Below are 22,944 nucleotides of genomic sequence, written 5' to 3' on the forward strand. Positions count from 1 at the left end.
GGATGATGCTCCATCCTGTGGGCTACTGGCAGAAAGGCAGCAGCCAGAGAAAGATGCACCGTACACCATGAGCGATGTACTTGTGCAGATGGCATGTAAGCAGAGTGGTTTCTAGAACAATCCTAGTTTAATTGGAGAACTCAGAGGACAATCTGCAAAATCTCAGTCTTGGTGACACACTTATATGCCTTCTTATTTATGTAATAAAAGTACTCTTATGTTTTGTTATGCCCAAAGAAAAAAAAATATTTTATTTTTGAAGAATTACCTCTAGAAATTTTAGGAAAACAGAAACAATGAAACTGGAAAGAACAGGGTATAGGTGTCCATTAACAGATAACATAGCATGGGTCCTATGTGAAAAATGATGAATGAATCTCGCCTCTGGGAAAGGAAAGTACGAGTACAAATATACAGATTTAGACACTTTAAGGTACAGTTTAGTGGAGAGGCTGAAGGGAACGGGAGGAAGCCTCAACCAGCTATACTTTCCCATCTGCCTGTGACACATGCTTATGGAAAACTGCTGAAAGTTCCCAACTGTGGTAGAGAAAAAGGGAAGGAGAAAGCATCTGACTGCAACAAAAACTGACAAAGAAACCCAGTCTCTTCCCTCTCCCTGCATTTCTGAGCCACGTGCTCCCAAAGGACAATTTTTTATGGCTATTCCTTCTGAAGGCATTATGCAGGTGTCAACCGGCAATACAGCCCTCATCACTTGAATTCCAGAACAACAGCAATTGCAACCCCTGTGATGATAATGAAAATGTCATATTGTTTTAAATTTTTTCTTTTATTGTCACACTTTTTGTTTTTGATTGTGGCTTCTGCTCAAACTGAATCTGCTGTAAAAATGGCGGTCTCACACAGAAGACGCCATGTGACTCTGCAGTATTGCTGAGTTAATTCACAGCATTGTTCGTTCTCTCACATTTTGTTTGTGTTTCTAGTCTGCTTCTTCCTGAGTTGTGGGTACTGCATTTTGGTTAATGCATTTGGAGTGCTAGCTAAAAAAACATGTTGTACAGAATAAATATGACAATGATTCCCTTAGGAGAAATGTGCCCTTTGATTTCTGATTTTGTCCTGCAGCTTCTGGATCCTCCAGAATGTGGCAATGGCTTTGTGGAAGATGGAGAAGAGTGTGACTGTGGGACGATAGCGGTAAGTGCAAGGTACTTTAAATTAGCAACTAGGTTATCCAGGACACGGTGCTGCCCATCACTGCCATTGACAGTAAGTGGAGGAAGACAGGCAATGTTAAGGTCCTGTGGCAAGGGATTCATAATTTCTTACCTTTTTCCATCATGTTTAACACAATGTGGGCCAGCTTTTTTATTTTATCAGCACATAAATTCTGAAGAGTAATAGCAATAGCTACCTGTGCAGAATCAGGCCTTAAAAGATGTTAAAGTATTTTCCTAGGTGGGAACACGTGTCTGGTCAGTGCTAAAATGTCAGTATTTAATGATTGACACTGTGAAGTTAGGAAAATTATTTCCTATATTGCATAGCAACCAGCTGTGCAGGAGCGTCATACCTGACAGTGCATGGTTTTTTTTTCTGCCTCCAGGTGCCTAAAAGCATGGTTAAAAATCTGTTCAGGTAGCATGCTAAGACGAGAAGTAGTAAGAGAGCTTGGGGCTCATCTGCTTTTCCCATGTATTCTGTTATAAGTGTGTGTGTTCCTCAGGAGTGTGCCAGTGAAGGAGGAGAGTGCTGCAATACTTGCACCCTGACGGCAGGTTCCCAGTGCAGCAACGGGCTTTGCTGTCGGAAGTGCCGGGTAAGGGCAGTGACCTTCACTGCAGCGTCCTGACGGTCATGCATCCAGGTGGCTATAGGCACCACAGCACGCCTTTTTCCTTGCAGACCTTCTGTTTCCTTTTCTGAAAGCTTGCCTTTTAAAATTGGCTGAAAACTGGTTCATCTGGGGCTGTTCTCTGTCTTTTAGTCTGGGCTTCTTGGGGCAGGGATTCTGATCAAATGCAGAGGTGAATTAAAGCCTTCCAGTTTCAGACAAGTTTGAATCAGGTTGAAGTTCCATGAGGTTTCATTAGATGTCCTTGTTTAAACACGCACATCCTTAGCCATGTGCTGATCCCGACAGCTTACGTGTTGCTCTGGATTTGCCCCATGCAACTGAATGGGAAAATCATACCACAGACACCTGAGAGAAGGATATAGTAAAAAAACCCCAAAACCTGCAGCTAGCAGAATTGTTCAGAAGTGTTCGTCTAAAAGACACCTGACTTCAGTTATAGTTAGGTCTGCCTGTGTCTCCTTATGTTTGGACTGGCTGAAATCCCGTTGAGTAAAGGGAATCAAGCCCTATGTAAACTATAAGGTATTCTTCCTGATACATCAGTAAATAGTAAAAGGAGGTTTAGCCAGATCTTGGTTTTAAGGGAGCCCAGCTAAATATGACTTCAAATAGTTGTTTATACTAATTTAGTAATAATGATAATTATTATTAATGTTATTAAAACTGTGGTGTACTATGTGTGATATTTTTATCTTCGTCTGTGGGTATTTGAGGGTTTCATTTCCTTAGGAGGAACATCAGTAATAACTGTGGACCACATTCTTGACTTTGCGCTCATCCTAATGTTAAAAAAAGAAAAAGCACAGATTATGCTGGAACAGATCACATTTCCCTAAGCACATTCTTTTTTTTTAATTTAATATAAAAGATTAGCAGATTGCCAGTGTGGGTGAATGTTGTTCAAGTATCCAAGTCACATAGGCACCATATTAAAGACTCTCAGAAAAAAATTAAGCTTCTGTGTAGCTACATTATTTTTGCAAATGAGACAAGGGTTTAGCTACAGAGTGGCGAGGGTGAGCCAATGAAGAGAAAGGCAGAATTTTGCAAAACACGTGTCCCTAGGAGGTGTTAATCAGGACAACTTAAAAGACCATATATAACAGTTCCCAAACTTGGGTACCTTCCCCTGTAATACCCTGCCTGAAAGCAGGAGTGAGGGAGGGATTGCAAGCAAAACATGGTGGGTGTACATCCCAGCATCTGTAGTATCTCTGACAACATTCCCGTCTGTCTGCATTTTTTCAGAGACTGGTAGGGAAGAGATAAGCCGAAGGCTGAGGAAGTACCAGAGTCTAGCTCTTCCACTGACGTGTGCCCGTTCACACCAGCTGTGGAGTTAGCAGTTGTCCCCCAAAAAATGTATGTGCATGCAGATCCAGAAAAAAAGTCAGAGAGCTGCAAAATGAACTGGGTATCACAGACTTAAGAAACCTTTCAGGGAAAATAAGGGATCTGCACTAACAATTGCCACTAATGGGATGTCTTCCTGCTTTTACAGGTCTTGAGAGTTAGCACAGAAGTCTTTAACCAAAATGCCCATGTTAGGTCACTGATACATTTTTTGTTGTTAAATATCTGGTCACTTAGAAAATGGTGTCAAACCATATGGAATTCAGTACATTTATTAATAGTTTCTGTTCTACAGTGGAGCATTGTAAGAACCGTAGTGTATATACCTAGAGCTTTGCAGTGTTCTTCATCCCTAGAAAGATCAGGGTCACTCTCCCTGTTTATAAAGAAGAGTAAAATAGTCACAAAAGGGCGCGTTGACCTGGTCAAGATAACGCTTCAAGCCACTGCAGTATTGATTTGATAAACACCAGGGGTCCTGTGTCCCAGGAGAGGACTTCTCCTGCTTGGCCCCACACTAGATGCACTCAGGAGGGGGTGCCTCAGAGAGGGGTACCACTTGCACCAGGAGATGGCTGGTGGTTTGACAGGTGCAGTGCCTGCCCTCGGGAAAGGAAAGTCTTCCCACTTCAGTCAGCACATGAAAATTTCCTATTTTTTATTTTAGTTAAAACTCTAAGAAAGCATTGCATTTAAGGCAAGATACTGAGAAATCAAGACACTAATTTTCTGTCCTTTTTTTTTTCAGTTTGAACCTAAAGGAGTTTTGTGCCGAGAAGCTGTGAATGATTGTGATATTGCAGAGAACTGCACAGGAAATTCCAGTCAGGTGATTTTTATATCTTCTATCCAAGAGATAAAAAAAACACCTGTGGTCTCTCAATCACTATGAATGTTACCATCTTGTATAGTAAGGTGTATAGAAATTGTATTAAACCTGCTGATACTGAAAAAACCAGCATGATACTGAAATAATTTTCCATATGACATTTGTCGTATGCTTTGCTTCCATGCTTGTCTGGTCTATGATCTATTAGTTATTTTCTCTTCCTATAGTGTTCTCCCAATATTCATAAAATGGATGGATATTCATGTGATAACAAGCAGGTAATTAGCATGTCAATTTGTTTTACATTCTTTCTGCTTTTATTGATTGCTTTTTATAGATTTTGTCTTAAGATCTTTGGAAGTCACCTGGGACAGTTCTGCTGACATTCCTGAGTTTTGGGTGCTAGTTATATTTTGGAGCTAAGCATTTAAATGAACAGAAAGTAGAATCACATATTAGTTACCTCAATAGAAAGCATGTGACAAATCTGTATATTAAACAAATACATATTTTGGAAAATCGAGTTATTTGAAACTTCTTCTATATCCTTTCTTTCTAGGGTATTTGTTTTGGAGGAAGATGTAAAACCAGGGACCGGCAGTGTAAATATATCTGGGGTGAAAGTGAGTGACTATTATTGTTTTTAAGTTGGTTGTCGTTCATGTGGCTTGAAAGATTATTCTTAGCTGAGAAAAATTATGGAAGAGACATATTCAGAACCATTAAAAACAGCTAGGACTGTATGTCCCTCCCCTTCTTCCCTCCTCATTTTGTCTTTCCATCCTCTTTTCTAGCTCTTTCTCTAGTGTTGGTTAACTTACTGGTGATTATTCTGAAGTCTTAGGTTTCACTTCTCATTAATAACCATCTAGGGAGCCTATACTCATATTTATTGATTTATTTCAGTGGCTTCTGGACATTTTGGACCAATAAACCCTGGTCAGTCTGAACAAAATCTTAAAACAGTCTTGTGGTGCCAACATAAAACTTTTCATTGAGAACACTGTGCAGGGTTTCGTAGGCCACCTGCAGACCATTGGTACTGCAGTTCACAGATTGGGAAGCTCTGCTTGCTTTGATTGTGTATCACCATTTCCCAGGACCTGGCTTTTCGCAGTCTTCATCATCTTAGAAGATATTTGTTTCTGTTTTTAGAAGTGACAGCTGCTGACAGGTACTGCTATGAGAAGCTGAATATTGAAGGGACTGAGAAAGGAAACTGTGGAAGAGACAAGGACTCTTGGATACAGTGCAATAAGCAGTAAGTTGATCCATTCAGAAAACAACTGGTATGAGATTTTTATCCCTGATCCAGTTCTTTAGCTGTCATGAAGAGGCTCAAAAAGCCTCTGTACAGAACAAACTTCTCCTGGCCTTCTGCAGATCTTAGTGCAGGAAATTCTGGAGGGAGAGGAGTGTCGAGAGGAGATGATCTCTGTCAAGAGAGCACCATCTGAGCTTTGGGAGCACTTGGACCACAAGTGGTCCTAGTACTCTTGGTGAGGCTTAGCAGTGCAGAGGAGAGCAGCCTGTGGTTTCATGTCTCAGTGTGGTGTTCACCGTTTATGCTGTGCCATTGCATTCCTAAGTCATGTTCAGTTTTCATCGTATGTAACCCTCCACAGGTTTTCCTGCAAGTTGCTGCCTCAACCATTGTTTCACATTCTGTATTTATGCAGTTGATTATTTCTGCCTATTTCTGAACCTTTTGCCCGTCCTCATCAAACTGCACCCTGGTTTTTCAGATGAGTTCTCCGTTCTGTTAATGCCATTTGAATTCTAGTCCTGCCTACAGGTGAACTAACTTTTTAGTTAGGAAAGTTAGGAAAACTATCCTTTTCCACCTTTCTGTGCAGATTTGATAACCTTACTTTTGTTCTATTACAAATTCATGAGTAAAAAAATATTCAGTAATATGGGAGAGGCCAGACAGTGCACAAGTCTCTGCACACAAGTTGCAAAGTCCCTTCAACAGTTCAATTAAACTTGGGGTCTCTAGTTCCCTTACGTATGTGTCGTGAGAGTTTGTTTAAAGCCAGTATCTACTGCTTCTCCTCTATGGGTCAGTTACTGTATCTTAATAGAATAATAAATCAGTTTGATGTGGTTTGTTCTTGACAGCGACCTGCTTGCTGTTACTCAGAGCATTTTTGATAATACATCTTAAAAAAGACTCTTTTCCCAGTCTAACCTCTGAGGAGGATAATTTTTTGGGGAAACAAGACATTATTTATGGGAATTACTGTCAGTAGGAGAAAACCGAGGAATAACAAACATGTTACAAAGCAAGTGAAGAAAAACACATTTTTTTGATCATCCATTTTCATTGAATTTTCTTTTCAGTGAGTACTTGTTTATTCTCTCAATGCAGGGATGTGCTTTGTGGATACCTTCTATGCTCCAATATATCCAGTGTGCCCAGACTTGGAGAACTTGATGGTGAAATCACATCGTCAATCTTGCAGTTTGGAAAAGTCTACAATTGCAGGTAATTGGAAATCCTGAAAACAGAACAGAGACAATATCCATCTTGCATGGAAAAGCAGCTTTCTCATTCCTAAGTGGAGAACAACTGTTTCCATTAAAATTTTTTTTCCTATTAACACATAGCCATTATTCTAGCTCAGCCTTTGTTAAGCTTCAGGAACTTGACTGCATGTGGGGAGTGCAGCTGTTTTGCAGTCCCCTCTGCATAGTAGTTAATTTTTCCTGTAGAGACATAATGCTCTTCTCTAGCCTCTTCATTTTACATTCTTTAATGTTTGTGAAGTACTTAATGTACTCAAAATACTTAGACATATGCCTGCACTGCCAAAGCTAACTGGCAGCTTAATAGGTTGCCATATGTTAGCTGAATCCCAGTTATAGACCTGGTGTGTTCTCATAGCTTCACACAACTGTAAGATGAAACAAAGTTCTACACAAGTAAACTCAATGTTTTATCCAACACTAGCTCTTACACAGGAAAAATGGTCTTTGTTTTCACCATTATATTTGTTTGATGTAGATAATACTGCATTTTGGTTTGTTTCATGTTTGGGCTGGTGAGATAAATAAGCCAATACTTATTCTTTCCTGGTCCTGGGCATTGTATAACACAGACAGAAATGAAGGCAGCAGCCCAGAGCCCAGTTTCTCAAGCAGTCCCATCTAATCACAGCACAAGTCTCCGGGGTCCTCTTGGTTGTCTTGCAGTGGTGGCCACGTGAAGCTCGATGAGGAGACGGACCTGGGCTATGTGGAGAACGGGACGCCGTGCGGGCCGAACATGGTGTGCCTTGAGCATCGCTGCCTCCCCACCGAGGCCTTCAACTTCAGTACCTGCCCAGGCACCACAGATAGCCAAATTTGTTCAGGACATGGTGTACGTTCTTGTAGTCTTTAATCCTTTCTTCTGTTTTTGTGGAGTATCTGGCATTGTGTAGTGTACTAGCTAGACCTTTCAGGAAGCCAGCAGCGTGACTGTAGAAGTCTTTATACTGGAGAAGCTTTTGAAAAGGAAAGGGGGAGGAGGCACATAAATAAACATAATGCATACCAGTCAAGGCATTCTTAAACAATGAGTCACAGTAAGTACATATTAGTTTTGCAAAAATTTTATCAATCAGTTCTTTTGCTATCACTTCCACTAACTTAGTATTTCCTCAGGCAGCATACTGGAGATTATAAAGGTTTAAGAACTGAGGAACTTGGGTCTCTGTTCTTCCAGATGCTCTTTTTAATTCCCTCTATATTATGTCAACAGCCAAGAAGGTTCATAAAGTCATTGGATTTTGTTGGATGAGAGTTACTTTGCTCTAGAGAAGAGGGCAGTGAGCTGGCTCTTGGCTAGTGGCAGCTTCTCCGCTCAGTGCACAGCCTACGATTTTGCTGTGGCCCCGGAGAGTCCCTTAGTCCCTCACACAGTTTGAAACAGTGTCCAGGTCCCTACGGCTGAGCTGAGATCAAAGGAGTTCTTCTCTCATAATGTCTTTTGTCTTTTACACTGCATTAAAACTCCCTTTTTAATCTGAAATTAACCACTTCATCATATTTTGAAAAAATAAAATCGTTGTGGTTCAGAGTCTTCCAAAGCAATTATAAATGGCTCTATTAAATATATATTACATTAAAATATATTACGGTACTTATTACATACTACATATATTTATATATAAAGTATAATAATCCATTTAATACATTTATATCTAACATATACATTAAAAATTGCTGTATATTAAAAACATTTTGCAAAATTTTGCAGGCAGTCAAAATCAGTGCTATATGACTGTACCTGTACTGTAGGTATTAATTACTGGAATAAATTAATTTTATGATTTTATTCTGAGCTATGCTTTTGGCTACAGGTTTGTAGCAATGAAATAAAGTGTGTCTGTGACCGATTCTGGGGAGGAGATGACTGCAGTTTTCGCATCAAAGATGATATATTTTTTGATAAAGATGCCATCAATAAAGGTACGTTGTTACAATTTTTACCAATAACTGGAAAAGCTTGGATTTGAGGAAGGTTCATTAAGCAAAACTAGATCTCCTACTCTTTCAGTTAGCATACAACACGATGCACCATTAGGAGCCTCATTCCCTTCCCTTCCTCCCAGCGTCTGTGAATGAGGTCTTGGACCTGGGGCTGGATACGAGCGGTGCCACTCACAAGCACTCAGTACACCTCTTGGGACTGGTACCAGTGTGTCTGCTTGTACCTTGCTTGTCCCAATCATCTGAGTGCCTTTATTAAGTATTTTGGTAGATTAGGACAAGCAAAAAGTTACTGGGACTTTTCATATCTAGATGGAAGGGTAATGACTGGGTTTTATTTGTAGAGTCAGTTTTTATCACATGGCCAGTACGCAGAATGTTGGCACACAAATTTTAGGCTTTTACATTTTTGAGTGAAAGTTTTTATTCATCTTTAGGCTTGCATAAAAGAGAAAGATATATCGTGGAAAAATGAGGGTGTAAATGTTTTTCATTATAAATCCTTGTGGGGGGACAGTTTTACCATCTTCCAGATGTCTCTCTTGGTTAGTTTATTCAGCTATGGAAGGGATTTGAGCGAAAACAAACAAAAAAGTCACTTTTATTCCAATGTAAGCATGTGTTTGCCAGGCAGGTTATAAGGATGTAAGCTACAGCAGTTTAATATTGATAACATTATATTGGCATACCTGGCACAACTTTCCCATGTAGCAAGTGAAGGAAACAGGCACAGAGGTCAAAGCTTGATTTATAAGTGATCTTTTTATGTCCATGCTATACTTCAGGATTATATCACTGGTTACAATTAATCAGCCTAGTGCAAATTGTCCAAGCAGGTTTTTGAAAGGCAGTGCATTTACTGATTTTGTATATTTTTCTCCTAAAACCCTGTATATTTTTCCCCTTTCTTCTGTTTCCAGGTGTTGTTAGCACAAATATAATAATAGGGGCTATTGCTGGCACCATTTTAGTGTTGGCTCTCGTTTTAGGAATAACTGGTTGGGGTTACAAGTAAGTAAATTGTGTTCTTCTTAATACAGTTTAAAATATGTTTATTTCATCTGATAGCTGATTATGTTATGACAAGAACAATTCAAACATAATCTAAAAAATCCAAATTGGATTATATTTATACAGTGACATTTTTATAATATTAGCATTTTTCAAGCAATTCTTACATGTGTATGTGATTTTGGAGCGCTTGATCCAGGTTTGAAATTAGTTTCTTATTTAGGTATTTCTGTTCTTTTTTTGTAGACGATCAGATTATGATTTTACTGTATCTGACAAAGGAAATACAAGAATACAGTCTGATTCAATTATACATCTTTTCTAATGACGAAGTAAATTTAGCAAGATTAGCCTTCAGTCAGTCAGTAAAGCATTTAACCATAGGCTTCCTTAAACAGATGTTTATATTCAGTCAGCTTAACCTGAAATTAATTCAGGCATGTTTTTCAGTGAGAGAGAGAGATCTGTGATTTGCAAATAAGGTGCCAGTTCTCTCCTGGTATAGAGCTGTCAGTGTTCCACTCGCTGAAAGGCAAAATGGATTATTTTAACCTCACTGATCTTTTTCAGTTTTTCTCCTTTTGTGAATTTCTCCTAAAACCAGAGGGGTTTAGTTTTTTTGCATGTATTAAAACAAGATTCAAGGTACTTACTTTGTCACCTGTGTTTGGGTGACACTGGTTCTTGAAGTCCTTCCTCCATGGTGTGCTTGGTGTGCTTGGAGGGCAGGGCAGGTTCAGCTGCAGGCAGTGCTGTAGCTGGGACGTGGCCCCAGCAGTTTGGCATAACGAACTGGCACATCCCCCGCTGGTTTGTTAGACTGAGGTAGGCTGAGGGCAGCTCAGAAATATGTAATGAAAGAAGCATTTGGAAAAAACCATGAAGATTAGGATAGTAAAAAAGGTAGGTTATGCTGAGTTGGTATATCACCCTCAGCTTCTGGCAGTATCTGAAAATCTGGACTTCTATTTTGAGTACAACTCCAAAAGTTAAGGGCTCATTTTGAGATTACGCCTAGTCAGTGGGATTAATTTTTGGAGGTGGAGGGCAAGAGTGCACCTTTCACTAGCAGCTTCATGGTGAATAGACTTAAACTCATCATGAACTGCACCTCCAACTCAGCACTGACTTTAGCCATCAACATTAATGTATTTTCCTTGTTTATTCTGATTGAGTATGTTTATGAGTATATTTATTTCAGAAGTGTTTTCTGTAGAAATATTTTGAGAAAAGATGTCATTCTGCATACATTGCTTTTCTCTTTACATTTTTTTTTATCTTACTGACCATGTATACCTGCATACTGGTAACTCGTTCTTCTTTCTTTCTCTTCTCTTTGTATGGAAAGAAACTACAGAAGACAGAGGTATGTGATAAAAGTAATGGAATGTGTCCTAGAAAGCTCTGAAAATAGCTTTTCTTCTCTCTTGCTCATTTACATGCTATAAAGAAAATATAGTAATCACTATAAAGAAAATACAGTGATGAATTATCATTTTAAAGAATATTTACTTGAATATATGAAATTGGTATTTATTCTATAAATGCATTGCTTGAAATTGTGATTTCACTGGACTCAGTAGCAAAAATAATGTTTACTTCTGAGATAGACTATTTTATTTAGGAAAACAGGAGAATATTTCCAATAAGAGAGACTGAAAATCTGCTATTAGAGATGAAAGTGTTCTTGGGAGGCTGAGAATTGAATAATTAATATTAACATGATGTTCAGGAGCCTTTTGAGACAAATTCATTCCTGGAGCTTCTTTGCAGTTAAAAATACAATGCAGTTAAATTTCTGTGCGAATGAAGAGCCCATTCCTTCCCACCACCCTGCTCAATTGATTTGTAGCTGAAGCACAGTACCTTCTTCAGCACAGGGCTGAGCTTTCACCCTTTCAAGCTTGTGGCCAAAAACCAAACAGTTCCTCATGACTGAGGTTCGGCTCCTGGAAGACCACCATCAGTCATCTGCCTGGCAGATGGGTCTTCTGGGAAGGAGTTGGCTCCTTCCTCTCCCAGTCCCCCATAGATAAGAGGGTTTCTCGAATTCCCCTGTTTTCTGCCTTTATCACCGCCTCCTGGTCCAAGCTGCTGCTTTGTTTGTTGCTGCTACCCATTGTGCTTGTTCTCCATTTCCACTACCTGTGTAGCGCTTTCTCTGCCAGGCTCAAAATACTTGCAAAAAGCAGAAAAGCTCTGCCAAGTGCTGGTTGCGTACTACAAGGTCAGATAGGGGGCAGGAACGGTAGTGGGAAAAAGGCAAAGCTATTGACGTCAAGCCTTATGGAGAGGTTGGTGGGTAGGAAATGTCACCTGGCACAAGGAAGGCAGAATTTCAGGGTTCGGTGCTGCTTAGTGGCACGCGATGTATCTATAAGCGCAGACTAACGTGTCCATCAAGTCACTCTACTGTGAGTGTATCAGTGTTGGCTGAGGACAGAGCAGCCAAAACCTTGAAATACAGAAGGGGACCGTCCCATGCATGTTCACAGTGGAATATTAGAGAATCTAACTTTTTCAAATTCCCTCATCTCCAGAAATTAGTACAGGGACAGAGACCTGTGAGTATGCAGTCAGTCTGCAGCTGTGTCTGTGGCATGGGCAGAGTGGAAACCTGCATAAGCTGAGGCTTTTGAAGATGGTGGGGGGCTCCATCATTTTAAAAATGAATCTCCTTCATGCAGAAAATGAAGTTCTGTAGGCTGACTTCTAAATATGAATATATTCTAATATTTTGGATATGTACAAGAGTGCTCCATCAATGGAAAAAACAGACATCCATCAGAGTGTCCAGAGTGTCCTTTTTTTTAATTGTTTATGATTATGTAAGGAATCAAATTTGGTAGTACTAAGCAACTGAAACGAGTAAACTGAAAGTAATAAAAAGAGCAAATTAGCAAGGATTCTGCGAGCTGGGATAGTGTGGCTTAAAGGGCACAGCTACATGGGAGAAGTTAGTTCTGACGGAGTACCGAGAGGGCCGTTTGCTGGAGGAAGCCTGGAGAGCAGAGCTGCCCACACTGAGTCAACTCCGAACACACTGATATACCGGCTGAGGAATGGGGCGAGAACCGAGACTCGAGAGATGCTAGAAGAAATAGTGTGGAAGTACTGTGTTACACTAATGATTTATGTGCCATATAATTATATATTTTAAATACTTTAGGAGCATTAGAAATTCAGATATGGAGTGAAGGGAGCCCAGTTCAGGTCTGTAGTTGGACACAATCTGAATGTGAACCAACCTTCTGATAAATGCGCATCTTAATAGGAGCAGACTGAAGCAAAAAGGCCTTGGAAAGTGCAAGGCTGAATAGATAATTAAGTTGCTGGTACTAAGATATAGCCACCTTTCAAAGTAGCTACTTGTACTAGGGAGGATTTTTCAACTTGGTGGAACTAACTGGAATATTTGCACGGCAGTTTTTCTGCTGGCAATGAATTCACCATCTGCAAAAAAGTTGCATAACTTGATTAGGACTTTCTAATGCATAGATAGTTATATGCACCATAACCGAGCTTCTAGTACTGGAAAAGGATAAACTATTGTCAGGTATGTGTGGCATTATTTTTGTGTGTCTTGGCAGATTGAGTCTACTGTGGTAATCAGGAGTAGCTGAGAACCTCTGACACTGGTGTTAGGTTCCCTGCACAAGAAAACAGTTAATAAACTGGACGTTTTTCTCCTCCTGAGGTTTAAACAACTCAACAGGCTGCTATTCTTGAATTCAACAATGATCACAAAAATTAAATGGAAAGCATCTACCTCAGAAGGAAAAAAGCATTCACTTTTCCTGAACTCCTTTTTGATGCAGGCATGCATTCAGCTCTGTACTGCACCTGGGGATGCTTTTCACAATGAGCATGATGAGCCATTTGAAATGTCTGAACTTGGTTATCCAATGTCTCAAGAACCACAAACTATTCACTTTGAAAATTGTGATCAGAGTTTATCAGTGAAATGTTCCTTGTTTTCCCTTACCAAACCCACAAAATCCACTTTCCTGCACATATCAGAAGCATATGGGAGTTTTCTCTCAGATGGTTGAATTATTTATTAATAGGCTTATTGCATGTGGTTAACAGGTTTCCTCAAGGATGGCTATCCTTGCCTCTTTCTTTTAAACTAATATTTGTGCATGTTTGTGCATGTTTGTGTGCGTGCTAGTGCCTGTCGTGTTTTCTGACTCTACAATGTTTATTATACTTTAGACAAATACCCCAGGGAGATTATGTAAAAAAGCCTGGAGAGGCCGACTCTTTTTATAGCGACATGCCTCCTGGAGTCAGCACAAACTCTGCATCTAGTTCTAAGAAGAGGTCTGCTTTTCTGTCGCATTTTCAGATTTCTACCTGTTCCATCACCCATTATTCCATTAGTCAGAACATTTCATTGTTTTGCAGCAGGTTTGATTCTTTCTTCTTTCTTTGTGGAATGTTTGAAATAGCATCCTTTGTGCTTTGATTACTGATTTTTCTCACAAGCCCTGAGCTGCTAATTATTACAATTAGTCCAGAATAAACAAGTTTTCCATTGTAAACCAATTTTGGGTTAATCAAATTTTCATCATCTCCCTGCTTGAGAATTGTTTTCAAGTAGACTGTAATAATAATTGCTGGCTCAAAAAAAGTAAATAAAAGAACCACAATTTTTTAAATCATGGTCATGTAATCAAAGAAAAGGAACACTGTCTTGCTTCAATAACAGTTATAAACATAACCTGTTCAATATAAATGTTATTTTTATATCTTAATTTGTCAGCGTCATTAATTCACTGAGTTGACCTAGAGTTCTGGATAATATTCTTGCTATCTCGTATTAAAGATGATGGTGCTTGCATTTTATTCCACTTACTAGACTAGTATACTAAATGGTCACCGGGTGTTATCTTAGAAAATAATTCTACAAAGACTTTCTGTAGTTTTGTGTTTGCTATTATGAGTAACCAAGGAGGGCATTAGATTTTGCCCTTGATCAGATTTCACTAATTCTGTTATTGTTCCAGTTACTTTAAAAACCCAACAACATTTTAAAATGGAAAATTCAGTGAAAAGCATTGAGAGTCATTTGTAATTGCTTAGGTCATTAGGTCATGATGCTCACCATCCCTCTGCAGTTAGAGATCCTTTAATTATGAAAATCTCCAGCTAGCACTTTAAAACAATTCATGAGAAACACTGTGTCGTAGGAGGGATAGACAATCCTGAACTGCTTCGTAAGAAAACTGCAATTCTCAATTCTTGTCTTGCTGAGCAGTCTACAACTGTGCAGTTGATGAAGCCATTTTCTTTGTTGTTATTTCAAAGAAGGTAAAGAGAAATGTACGGAAGGGATACATTTGCAGTGACATTTGCTATTTGGGTATAGCAGCTTGATCCTATATGCAACTTCATTCAGTCTGTTCTAATGAATATGTTATTAAGAAAACTATAGTAGTGTATAATTAATTAATGATTTCTAATTTTTAAATTCAGCTTTTTAGATTTGTGAGTGGATAAATTATTTGTTTTCAGGGAGCAAGTGTTAATCTTAAATGAGGCACTGTTTGTGTTGGAGAATCTTTTCTCATTTGGATAAATTTTTAAAAAAGTCTTGGGGTAGCAAGTTTTCATAGCTTTGTGTAAGCAGGTTCAAATACCAGTTAAGGAAAAAAAAGTTTGTTTTTAAATGAATAGAATTTAATGTGTTTCTTCTTTCATTCCGTATCTGTGTTTCTTTTCATACTTCATTTCTTTCATGTGTCTCTATATTATTTGTTCCAAAAAGCTAACGGCTTCTAAGGTCTGTCTGTACTAGAGAGTTTTGTTGTTCCCCACCACCAGTTCAGGTATGTTGTGCCACTGTAACGTCTGGAAAAGTAAGTCTGACAAATACTACATTAACGTTGTGGTGGAGCTGACATAGTCCTCCCATTTCAATGCCCAGAGTGCTATTTCCTACCTTTAAAGCTGGTTTTGATTTGCTTTGTGTGCAGATATGGATGACATCTCTTGGGAGACAGGGTGACCAGGCCATTAGCCGCCTGGGCTTCTCCATGCTGGAAAGCGCTATGAAGTGTTAGTATTAGGATGTTCAAGGATTAAGAGATAACTTTATGATAACTCTTGCTATTATGAAACAGCAAACACCAAAACCAGTATATAGCAAGACACTCCTGAACCTGAAAATAGACCATTAGGAGGAGAAAATTATTAAAAAATCTGTTAATGGATCTGTTGGTTCTCGGACCTTTCATCCTGTAAGTAAATTTGCATTAACGAAACCCTGGACTTAATTCAGCATGGCTGTGATTAGCCTGGTCTTCTGGAAGCTGAAGAGCATCTGTCAGATGCCTGCCTTCCAAGGAAAGCAGAGACTGAAAAATGCAAGAGTATTCAGACTTAAAACTACAGAAATAGATCCTTTAGGCAAAACTTCTTTGTAATAAATAAGCCATCTATTCTGACCAGTTTTCAACTTCCTCTTGTTTTCTTCTCTCGGTAATAATTGTAGATCCCATGGCAAACAGCTGAGCATCAGCTCTAGTTCAACAGGAGGGAGCCTGTTGCAAAACCCCATGTGTGGACCTTGCCACACACATCTCTGGCTCTTAGAGGGAATACAAGGAAAAAGAAAAACTTTAGTTTGCACCAAGCACCTAGATATAAAGACTGGTTTTGGCTTTGAGTTTGGCATTAAAATTATATACTGTAGTGACTAGCTGACAAAATATAATAAAAATTCAAAATTAGCAAAAATGAGGCAGTTACCCCTCCACTGGAGCTACCAGCTGTGGGTGGGAGGGTGTTCATCGCAGACTCCTGGGCCCCTGAGACTTGTCGCAGTGGGTAGAGGGAAGCAGTCCCAGCTTTCCTGCAACAGCAGGAGGGAGTGGGCAGCCTGCAGGCGGGAGGTGAGGAAAAACCACCTTGAGACAAGCACAGCTGGAAGAGCACCTTCCAGCTAAGAACTGGGGCAGAGCTGGAAATCCAGTGTGTGCTGGTGTTCATGCTTTCCACAGTAGACACGGGAGAAAGCAGTGCTGAAGCCTGGCTCTTGGACATGGACATACCAAACCACTGTAGGGACAGCTGGCGAAGTGTAACTGCAGGGCTTAACCAGGAATCCTGGATGCTCTGCTAGTGCAGACAGACCTTAGGCTGTGTCACCGGCCTTGGGAATGTGACTCTCTGAACTGCTGAGCTAACGCTGATGTGAGACAATACCCTTAACAATAACCGCATCTGAGCCCTCCTATTCCAGGTCAAATGGATTATCTCATTCCTGGAGTGAAAGGATCCCAGACACAAAACATATTTCAGACATTTGTGAAAATGGGAGGCCTAGGAGTAATTCTTGGCAAGGTAAGTGTGAACCTCTGTGCTAGCCACAGTGGAGACCAGCCTCTGAGCCATTGCTGCTCTGATGAAAGTTTGGCTGATCTTAGGACAGCAGCATGACTCCTTAAAATTGTGCTGATTGTTATTAACCTAAAATTGGGATTTAGAAGCACCCTACACAAGTACCTTTTTTGCACAATGCTTTGGCACTTAGAAATGACATTTAATTTCTCCCATTCGTCCAGTGTGAGCTAATGTGAAAAAGAGGAAGAAGTCTATTTTGCCAGCTTCTGTGATTTTATCAGGCAGTGTTTAGTGTTTTTCTTGAAGTGTAGTGACTTTCTCAAATGAAAGCTGAAATTAAGGAGTTTTTTGCTCTGCACAGTTGCAGCAAGTAGAGAAAGACCACCTAAGTGTCAGGTTTACCTGGTCTGAGGTAAATCAAGAGGGACTGACCTGTGGCTTTTAAATGGTTAAAGCTAATGAGGTAACGACTCTTTTGCTGGGGATGCAAAAAGAATATAGAGTTTGGCATGGAACGCAGGTGACTTTCAAGTTGTTTTACCATCTGTCTTTATCCTTTGATTTCTTTCAGGTAATATAGGAGGAAACAGAAAGAAAGTCAGAGGCAAAAGATTTAGGCCACGGTCTAATTCAACTGAGTAAGTCTGAACTTAAAAAAGCAAAGCCAAAAAGTACAGTTTTCATATTTGTGTTTTGTAGATGGAGATTAAGAGTACTGAAAAATAGACAGCTGCATTTTTACTCTGTGGCCCATTCTTATTGCTGACTGATAATCTGGTAAATGGTTTGGCTAATGTATTTCAACCTCTTTTTATGTATTCTTTAAAAATTAACTATCAATTTTCTTTTTTATGTAGGCTTCCTCACAGTCGTTCCCATAGCAATTCCCAATGATGGTGGCAGCCTGCACCATCACTGCAGGCTTTTGTCTACAGTAAACTGCCATTGCTGAGTGTATCCTGGTTCAATACTGAATTTCTGATAACCTGTTTCCTACCCTTGTCTTCACCTTGGGTTGGGCCATTGCAGAGTTAGAGATTTGTATCTCTGCGTACCTGCCTGGAGGTTTTAGGAGAGGTACCTGTCTGCTTTGAGAGTACCCTGAAGTTTATTGTTGTATGCCTGAAACAGCCAGTCTTGAGTAAGCCCTGCAATAAATGGGTAATGAGAGTCCTTACCAAGCAACTGATCCCCAGACCTTTCCAGTATGGCTTAGAGTTGCTTTCTATATTGATTTGTTGGTTACATTTACTGAAGAGCCCATGTGTGCAGTGCTCCCCATAGGGAAAGAGCCTTTCTTATGTACTTAAGCCTGCTGGTTCAGGCTCCTTTTGTGAATGAATGGTGAATGGCTGGAAACATAATCTCTGGGCTTGTCAAGCACTGGCCTGCTCTTACAGCACTTAGGCCACACGGGAATGACCCTTCTTTGACCATAGTGGCAATGACAGTGCCCTTTCCCTGTATCATTAGTACTAACTTTGCACCTGTATGGGCAAATGGGCTTGATACCAACACTGCTGGAAACTAATAATGCTAACTCCTTTCTGGGCCCTGCTTTCTCCTGTTTGGGGATTTTGAGTTTGTTCTGAAACTTTTCTTCCACCTGCAGTGCGCTGTCTTGAGGTGAGTAGGCTCAGAAAGGTTCATAGAGAAGACCCTCTGTTAAAAGTTAGAAATAACAGTTTGATGCACATTGCAATTACAACATTGCATGGTCAAAATGACAACATGGAACCAGAAGTTTTAGCCCCAGATCCCTTGGAGGAGTTTATCTGTCAAGTGCCCCTGTGCTCTTGGTCTTCGTGCTGATAAACTCTTACTGGAACATTATTTTGCTCGTTTTCTTTTCTCTTTGCATGAGACAGTTTGATAAAAGCAAAATTAGTCTGACCAAACTGCCAAGAATACAAATGAGATTGCACGTTCTTCTTTAGAAACTTGTCCTGTGCTTTCCTTCATTTTCTAATTGTATTTCTTAAACAAAATTTGTTAAAAAAAAAAGTTTAAATGAATGATACTATTATTCTGTCATTCAGCAGCAGTGTACACTGGGGCTGAATTGGTCCATAAAGAATGAAACCAAATCAGCTCTTTTTAGCCTAGAGCGAACATAACTGCATGGGAAGAGTATTGTTTTCAGTAAAAGCAAAAAACCCCAATGGGCATATTTTTTCCTCTGTGCAGCTGGTATATGATACATTTGCTCTGAGAACTTTGGAGCACTAAATAAGTGGATAAATAGAGAGTGTGAGTTGGAAGTCTTTTTCCCTGAATTTTTTTTTCTCTTTTAAAGGTGCCCCTGAATTTCCACCTAATTCTCTGCTTTCCTTCTTGCTGCTTATGGTCTCTCAACGCAGCAGCAGCCCCGGTGCTAGAGGGAGGAGGCTTGTACTTCCCACGGGCTGTGCAGCAGCCTGTTAGGGATGAAGCACAGCGTGTGTGTCCCTGGGAGAGACCTGCCAGGCAGGAAAATGCTCTTTCTGCTGACAGAGTCTGTCCTGGATTGCACAGGAACGCATGGCTTATCCGAGTCTCCTTGGCCAGCCTGTCACCCCTTGGAGAGAGAGCTCCCACTGAATGATCCACGTGCTGTGCCAGTTCGGTGGGGAACAGAGAGAATTGCTGAGGGCGCACAGTGGCTCTGGTTAGAGAGATAACTTCCTTTGCGAGCAGAGAAAATTGACTGAGAATGATCTAACCGTGGCCAGCATTTACTCATTTAGGAAAACAAAAAGCAACGCCAGCTGCTTTGGGGATGCCTCAGAATACATGGAGGCTTTTCCCAGACAAATTTACCTTCTTACCTTCTCTGGGAAATAATAGAAGAATATTGAAATCTGTTCTGAAACGGTGGATGGCATTTGGAAAGTCCACTTGTGTGGCCCCTGGGAGTCCAATGAAGCATACTTGTTGAGATGGAAGAAAAGGGGTAACACTGTTGGTCTCCTGTTAGTAGTAGAGACAGTGTAGTTAACCACTAGAAGATTTGGTTCAATTGTGTCATACCTTGTGCAGAATTCAATTTTTTTTTAAGGAGGTGCAGACTAGTACAGTTGCCTACAAAAGTATTTGACATATGCATGAGTCTGCAGTAACTGCACATATGATGCACAGGGGTTTTTTGTATACAGCCAAGCACCAGACAGAGACTTGTGCCTTTAGTCATTTAAGCAAAATTTCTTAAGCGCTGAGCAAGGTTTGAGCTCTGCAGCCCTCACGAGCGGCACCGACAGGAGAGTTGCAAGCATATTGGGCAGTTCCTGAAAGATGTACTGCTCGTGCCTTTGTGCGACCCCTTGTACCTAACAGATACGTGAACAAGGCTTCTGCTAAGGGTATAGCTCTGTGGAGACTGCTAAAGCTCCTTTGGGACATTTTTAATTGTTTCTAGATGTTTGAAACCAAAATTCACGTTCTTTACTAAAGGCAGATGATTCCGTTCACACAGAAGGAATGCCAACAGGCCAAATGTTTCTGCAGCTTTTTCACAAACAGAGTTGATGAAATGGCCTGATAAAAGAAGTTTTCTATTAAAATCAATTAGAGTTATCCAGGAATGATAATGAGAGTGTTCTGAATAAGCCGACAGTTTAATTGGGAGCTTTTGTTAAAACAGATCCCAGGGAACATGTGTTTTGCCAAATAGCGATTCTGACCTTTGTTAATTTGCACTGCTTTTCCTATAAGCGTTTGTCTTCCTCGTTGTTATAACTAATACGAACATCTTTGGCTTAGACTTTCTATTATATATTGTCTTTTTGCAGCAGGGTAACCCATGCATCTGAGCCTGGGCTTTCTCTCGCCCACCAAATCCTGGCCCAAGGCATAAGCCCAGGGGGTTCTGACCACCCCCAAACAGGGAGTCGGGATCACAGGTCAGTCTCACCTGCCCCCCTGCATTCTGGGCTGCCATTTTATCCCGTGACAAGTCCCTTCCCTCAGTATACAGTAGTTTCACTGTGGCAAAACACCGTGACTGCTTGGAGGTGCTCCTGCTGATGCAGCGCTAGCTAACCTTCCTCCTCGCCAGCCTGAGGAGTACAAGTACTCTTGAGCCCAGGTCTTTTGCCTTGTTGCATGTTGCGCTACAAGCCAAATCAAGCTGTTGGTCTAGCTATAGGCTTACGTGTAAGGACACCTGTGTTTTAAAGCAGAATTTCTCACTCCAAGAAAATGCGGATTCTGGCCGTTGCTAATGAACATGTGGCCGGGAAGATCAACCTGAGAGCTTTCTAATGGTATCACGTAGTGGTCTGCAGTAACTTGAGTTTAACCTTTCTGTAACAGATGAATTGAGGTGGTGAACGACGGTCTGTAATACAACCAGACCCAGAAAACTCTGCAACACGGTTGTGCAACAACTGCATGCTTTGATACCACGTTACACTTTGTTTTCTAATACAGGAAGCCAGATTGGGAGTGTTTCATGGTTACCAAAAGACCCTTTCAAATGAAAAAAAAGCAAGTCAAAAGTACTGCAGCAAGTACAAGAAAATGTGTAGTCACAGCTACAATTAAAGCTAAAGCAGAAGCTTATTAGTTCCTGGTGATGCTGGCGTCAGCCTGTTGCTTCACTTGCGGTTCATCTGTTGCTGCGCTGCCACTTTTGACGTTTTCTTTCTCTAAGAGCCCAAGCTGGAAAGCATAAAGCACTCCTGATTCCTGATAAATAAGCGAGCTGAGGAAGCTACTTAGAAGCACTTGTGGCTGAGGGCGAATACTTTCTGAGAGCTGTGGCTGTGCTTGCGCGGGGCGGGGAGGAGACGTTCCAGAGCAAAAAAGGAGCAAAAGAAGTCGAAAAAGTGCTGCCGCTTTTGTCATCAACGTGGTCTGAAATATGGTGTGGGTTGAACGACATGATCTGGCCCAACCTTTACTTACCTGAGCAATCCCTTGCGAGGCCTGTTCCCATGTGCGAGGTCATTGGAGTCACTCTCGTAAACAAGGGTGGCGAGAACTGGCCCAGAAATATTGAAAGTAACTTGAAGAGGAATTTTCTTTCCCTTTTTCCTTGGTTACAATTTGTTTCCTATTTCAGAGTGTGCTACTCTCTATTATATAAAGGTGGTGATCACAAATAATCATTAAACTGTTGCTATTCTTATACAACAAGGACAGACATTAAATTGGACCAGGCAGACTCCTGTTTCTACATTGCCCTTTTTTCTTAACATGACGGAGGGGGAGGAATTTGCTAATCTTGTTATTGGGGGCTAAGAGAAACCAGGTACAAAAAAAAATTTCTTCTTCCCTGGTAATATTACTGTCAGATAATTAAACACCATCTTTATTTCATAGTTTTCATGTAACTAATATGAGTACACAGCTCAGACATTTTTCCTAAAAAGTGTGGTTTTGGTATCAAGATTGCTTCTGTAAAATGTGAGATAACTCTGCAGCCCACCTCCATTAAAGCTTCTTGTGGTCCTACCAGATTAAATGATCATTGAAAAATCAGAGGGTTATTTGCACATAAGTGTAAAAATTGCCACTGCAGTGGCAGACAATTCAAGCCTTTTAACACGCTGAGGCCGAAATTCATTCCTGTAGAAAGGGCCAAGCCCAAGTTTCTGTGCTCATTAAACTATTATCTTGCAATTTATTCTAGATGGGTGCAAACGTGTGTCTTCAACAAGCAAACTGCAGGATTGGAGCCAAAATGCCCCTTCATCCTTATTCTGAGATCATGAGAGGAGTTCAAACCATGAGTTCAATGCTGGCCCTCTGCATAGGAGTGAATTTTACCCTTAAGACATTAAATGAATGATGTATGCCAAAGAGTTTCCAGATGAATCAAACATATGAGTCTTGTTGTAGGTCAGATTTTCTCATGCAGTTGTACACATTGCCTAGTCCTCACCCAACATTCATACTGATTTATTTGCCATATTCACTTGCATTTTGGGGATGAAGACATCCTTGCTAAGCTTGTGCTGTGTGTTCTCAGATTTTCTATTCTTGTTCTTCTGCTTTCTCTGTTCCTTCCATTGCTTTCTGCAGGTATTTAAACCCATGGTTCAAAAGAGAATATAATGTAGCTAAGTGGGTAGAAGATGTGAATAAAAACACTGAAGGACCATACTTTAGGTATTTTGTAAAT

The 22,944-nt window shown here is 40.4% G+C and overlaps 1 protein-coding gene across 19 annotated transcripts in view; it reads left to right on the forward strand.

The window, feature by feature from the left end:
- The window catches only part of ADAM22 (ADAM metallopeptidase domain 22), a 139,689-nt gene that overhangs the window by 100,747 nt on the left and 15,998 nt on the right, over window positions 1–22,944 (forward strand). Inside the window, exons 16-30 of one of the 19 annotated variants that reach the window (XR_012774163.1) lie at window positions 1,093–1,164; window positions 1,694–1,786; window positions 3,927–4,007; window positions 4,235–4,285; window positions 4,567–4,630; window positions 5,163–5,268; window positions 6,379–6,495; window positions 7,203–7,371; window positions 8,354–8,462; window positions 9,404–9,494; window positions 10,843–10,860; window positions 13,710–13,904; window positions 16,741–16,841; window positions 17,413–17,479; window positions 17,699–17,918. Coding sequence is in view for 13 of the 19 variants with exons in the window: in XM_075492772.1 (XP_075348887.1) it covers window positions 1,093–1,164; window positions 1,694–1,786; window positions 3,927–4,007; window positions 4,235–4,285; window positions 4,567–4,630; window positions 5,163–5,268; window positions 6,379–6,495; window positions 7,203–7,371; window positions 8,354–8,462; window positions 9,404–9,494; window positions 10,843–10,860; window positions 13,710–13,904; window positions 16,741–16,841; window positions 17,413–17,479; window positions 20,609–20,719 (1,445 nt within the window). In the remaining 6 variants the exon portion in view is untranslated. Of the gene's footprint in view, window positions 1–1,092; window positions 1,165–1,693; window positions 1,787–3,926; window positions 4,008–4,234; window positions 4,286–4,566; window positions 4,631–5,162; window positions 5,269–6,378; window positions 6,496–7,202; window positions 7,372–8,353; window positions 8,463–9,403; window positions 9,495–10,842; window positions 10,861–13,709; window positions 13,905–16,740; window positions 16,842–17,412; window positions 17,484–17,698; window positions 17,919–20,608; window positions 20,720–21,471; window positions 21,909–22,452; window positions 22,653–22,844; window positions 22,932–22,944 lie in introns of those variants that run through there. The other 18 variants (XM_075492772.1, XM_075492773.1, XM_075492775.1 and 15 more) reach the window with 18 other exon arrangements.

Source organism: Mycteria americana, chromosome 2 (assembly GCF_035582795.1).
Source record: "Mycteria americana isolate JAX WOST 10 ecotype Jacksonville Zoo and Gardens chromosome 2, USCA_MyAme_1.0, whole genome shotgun sequence".
Lineage (NCBI taxonomy): Eukaryota > Metazoa > Chordata > Aves > Ciconiiformes > Ciconiidae > Mycteria > Mycteria americana.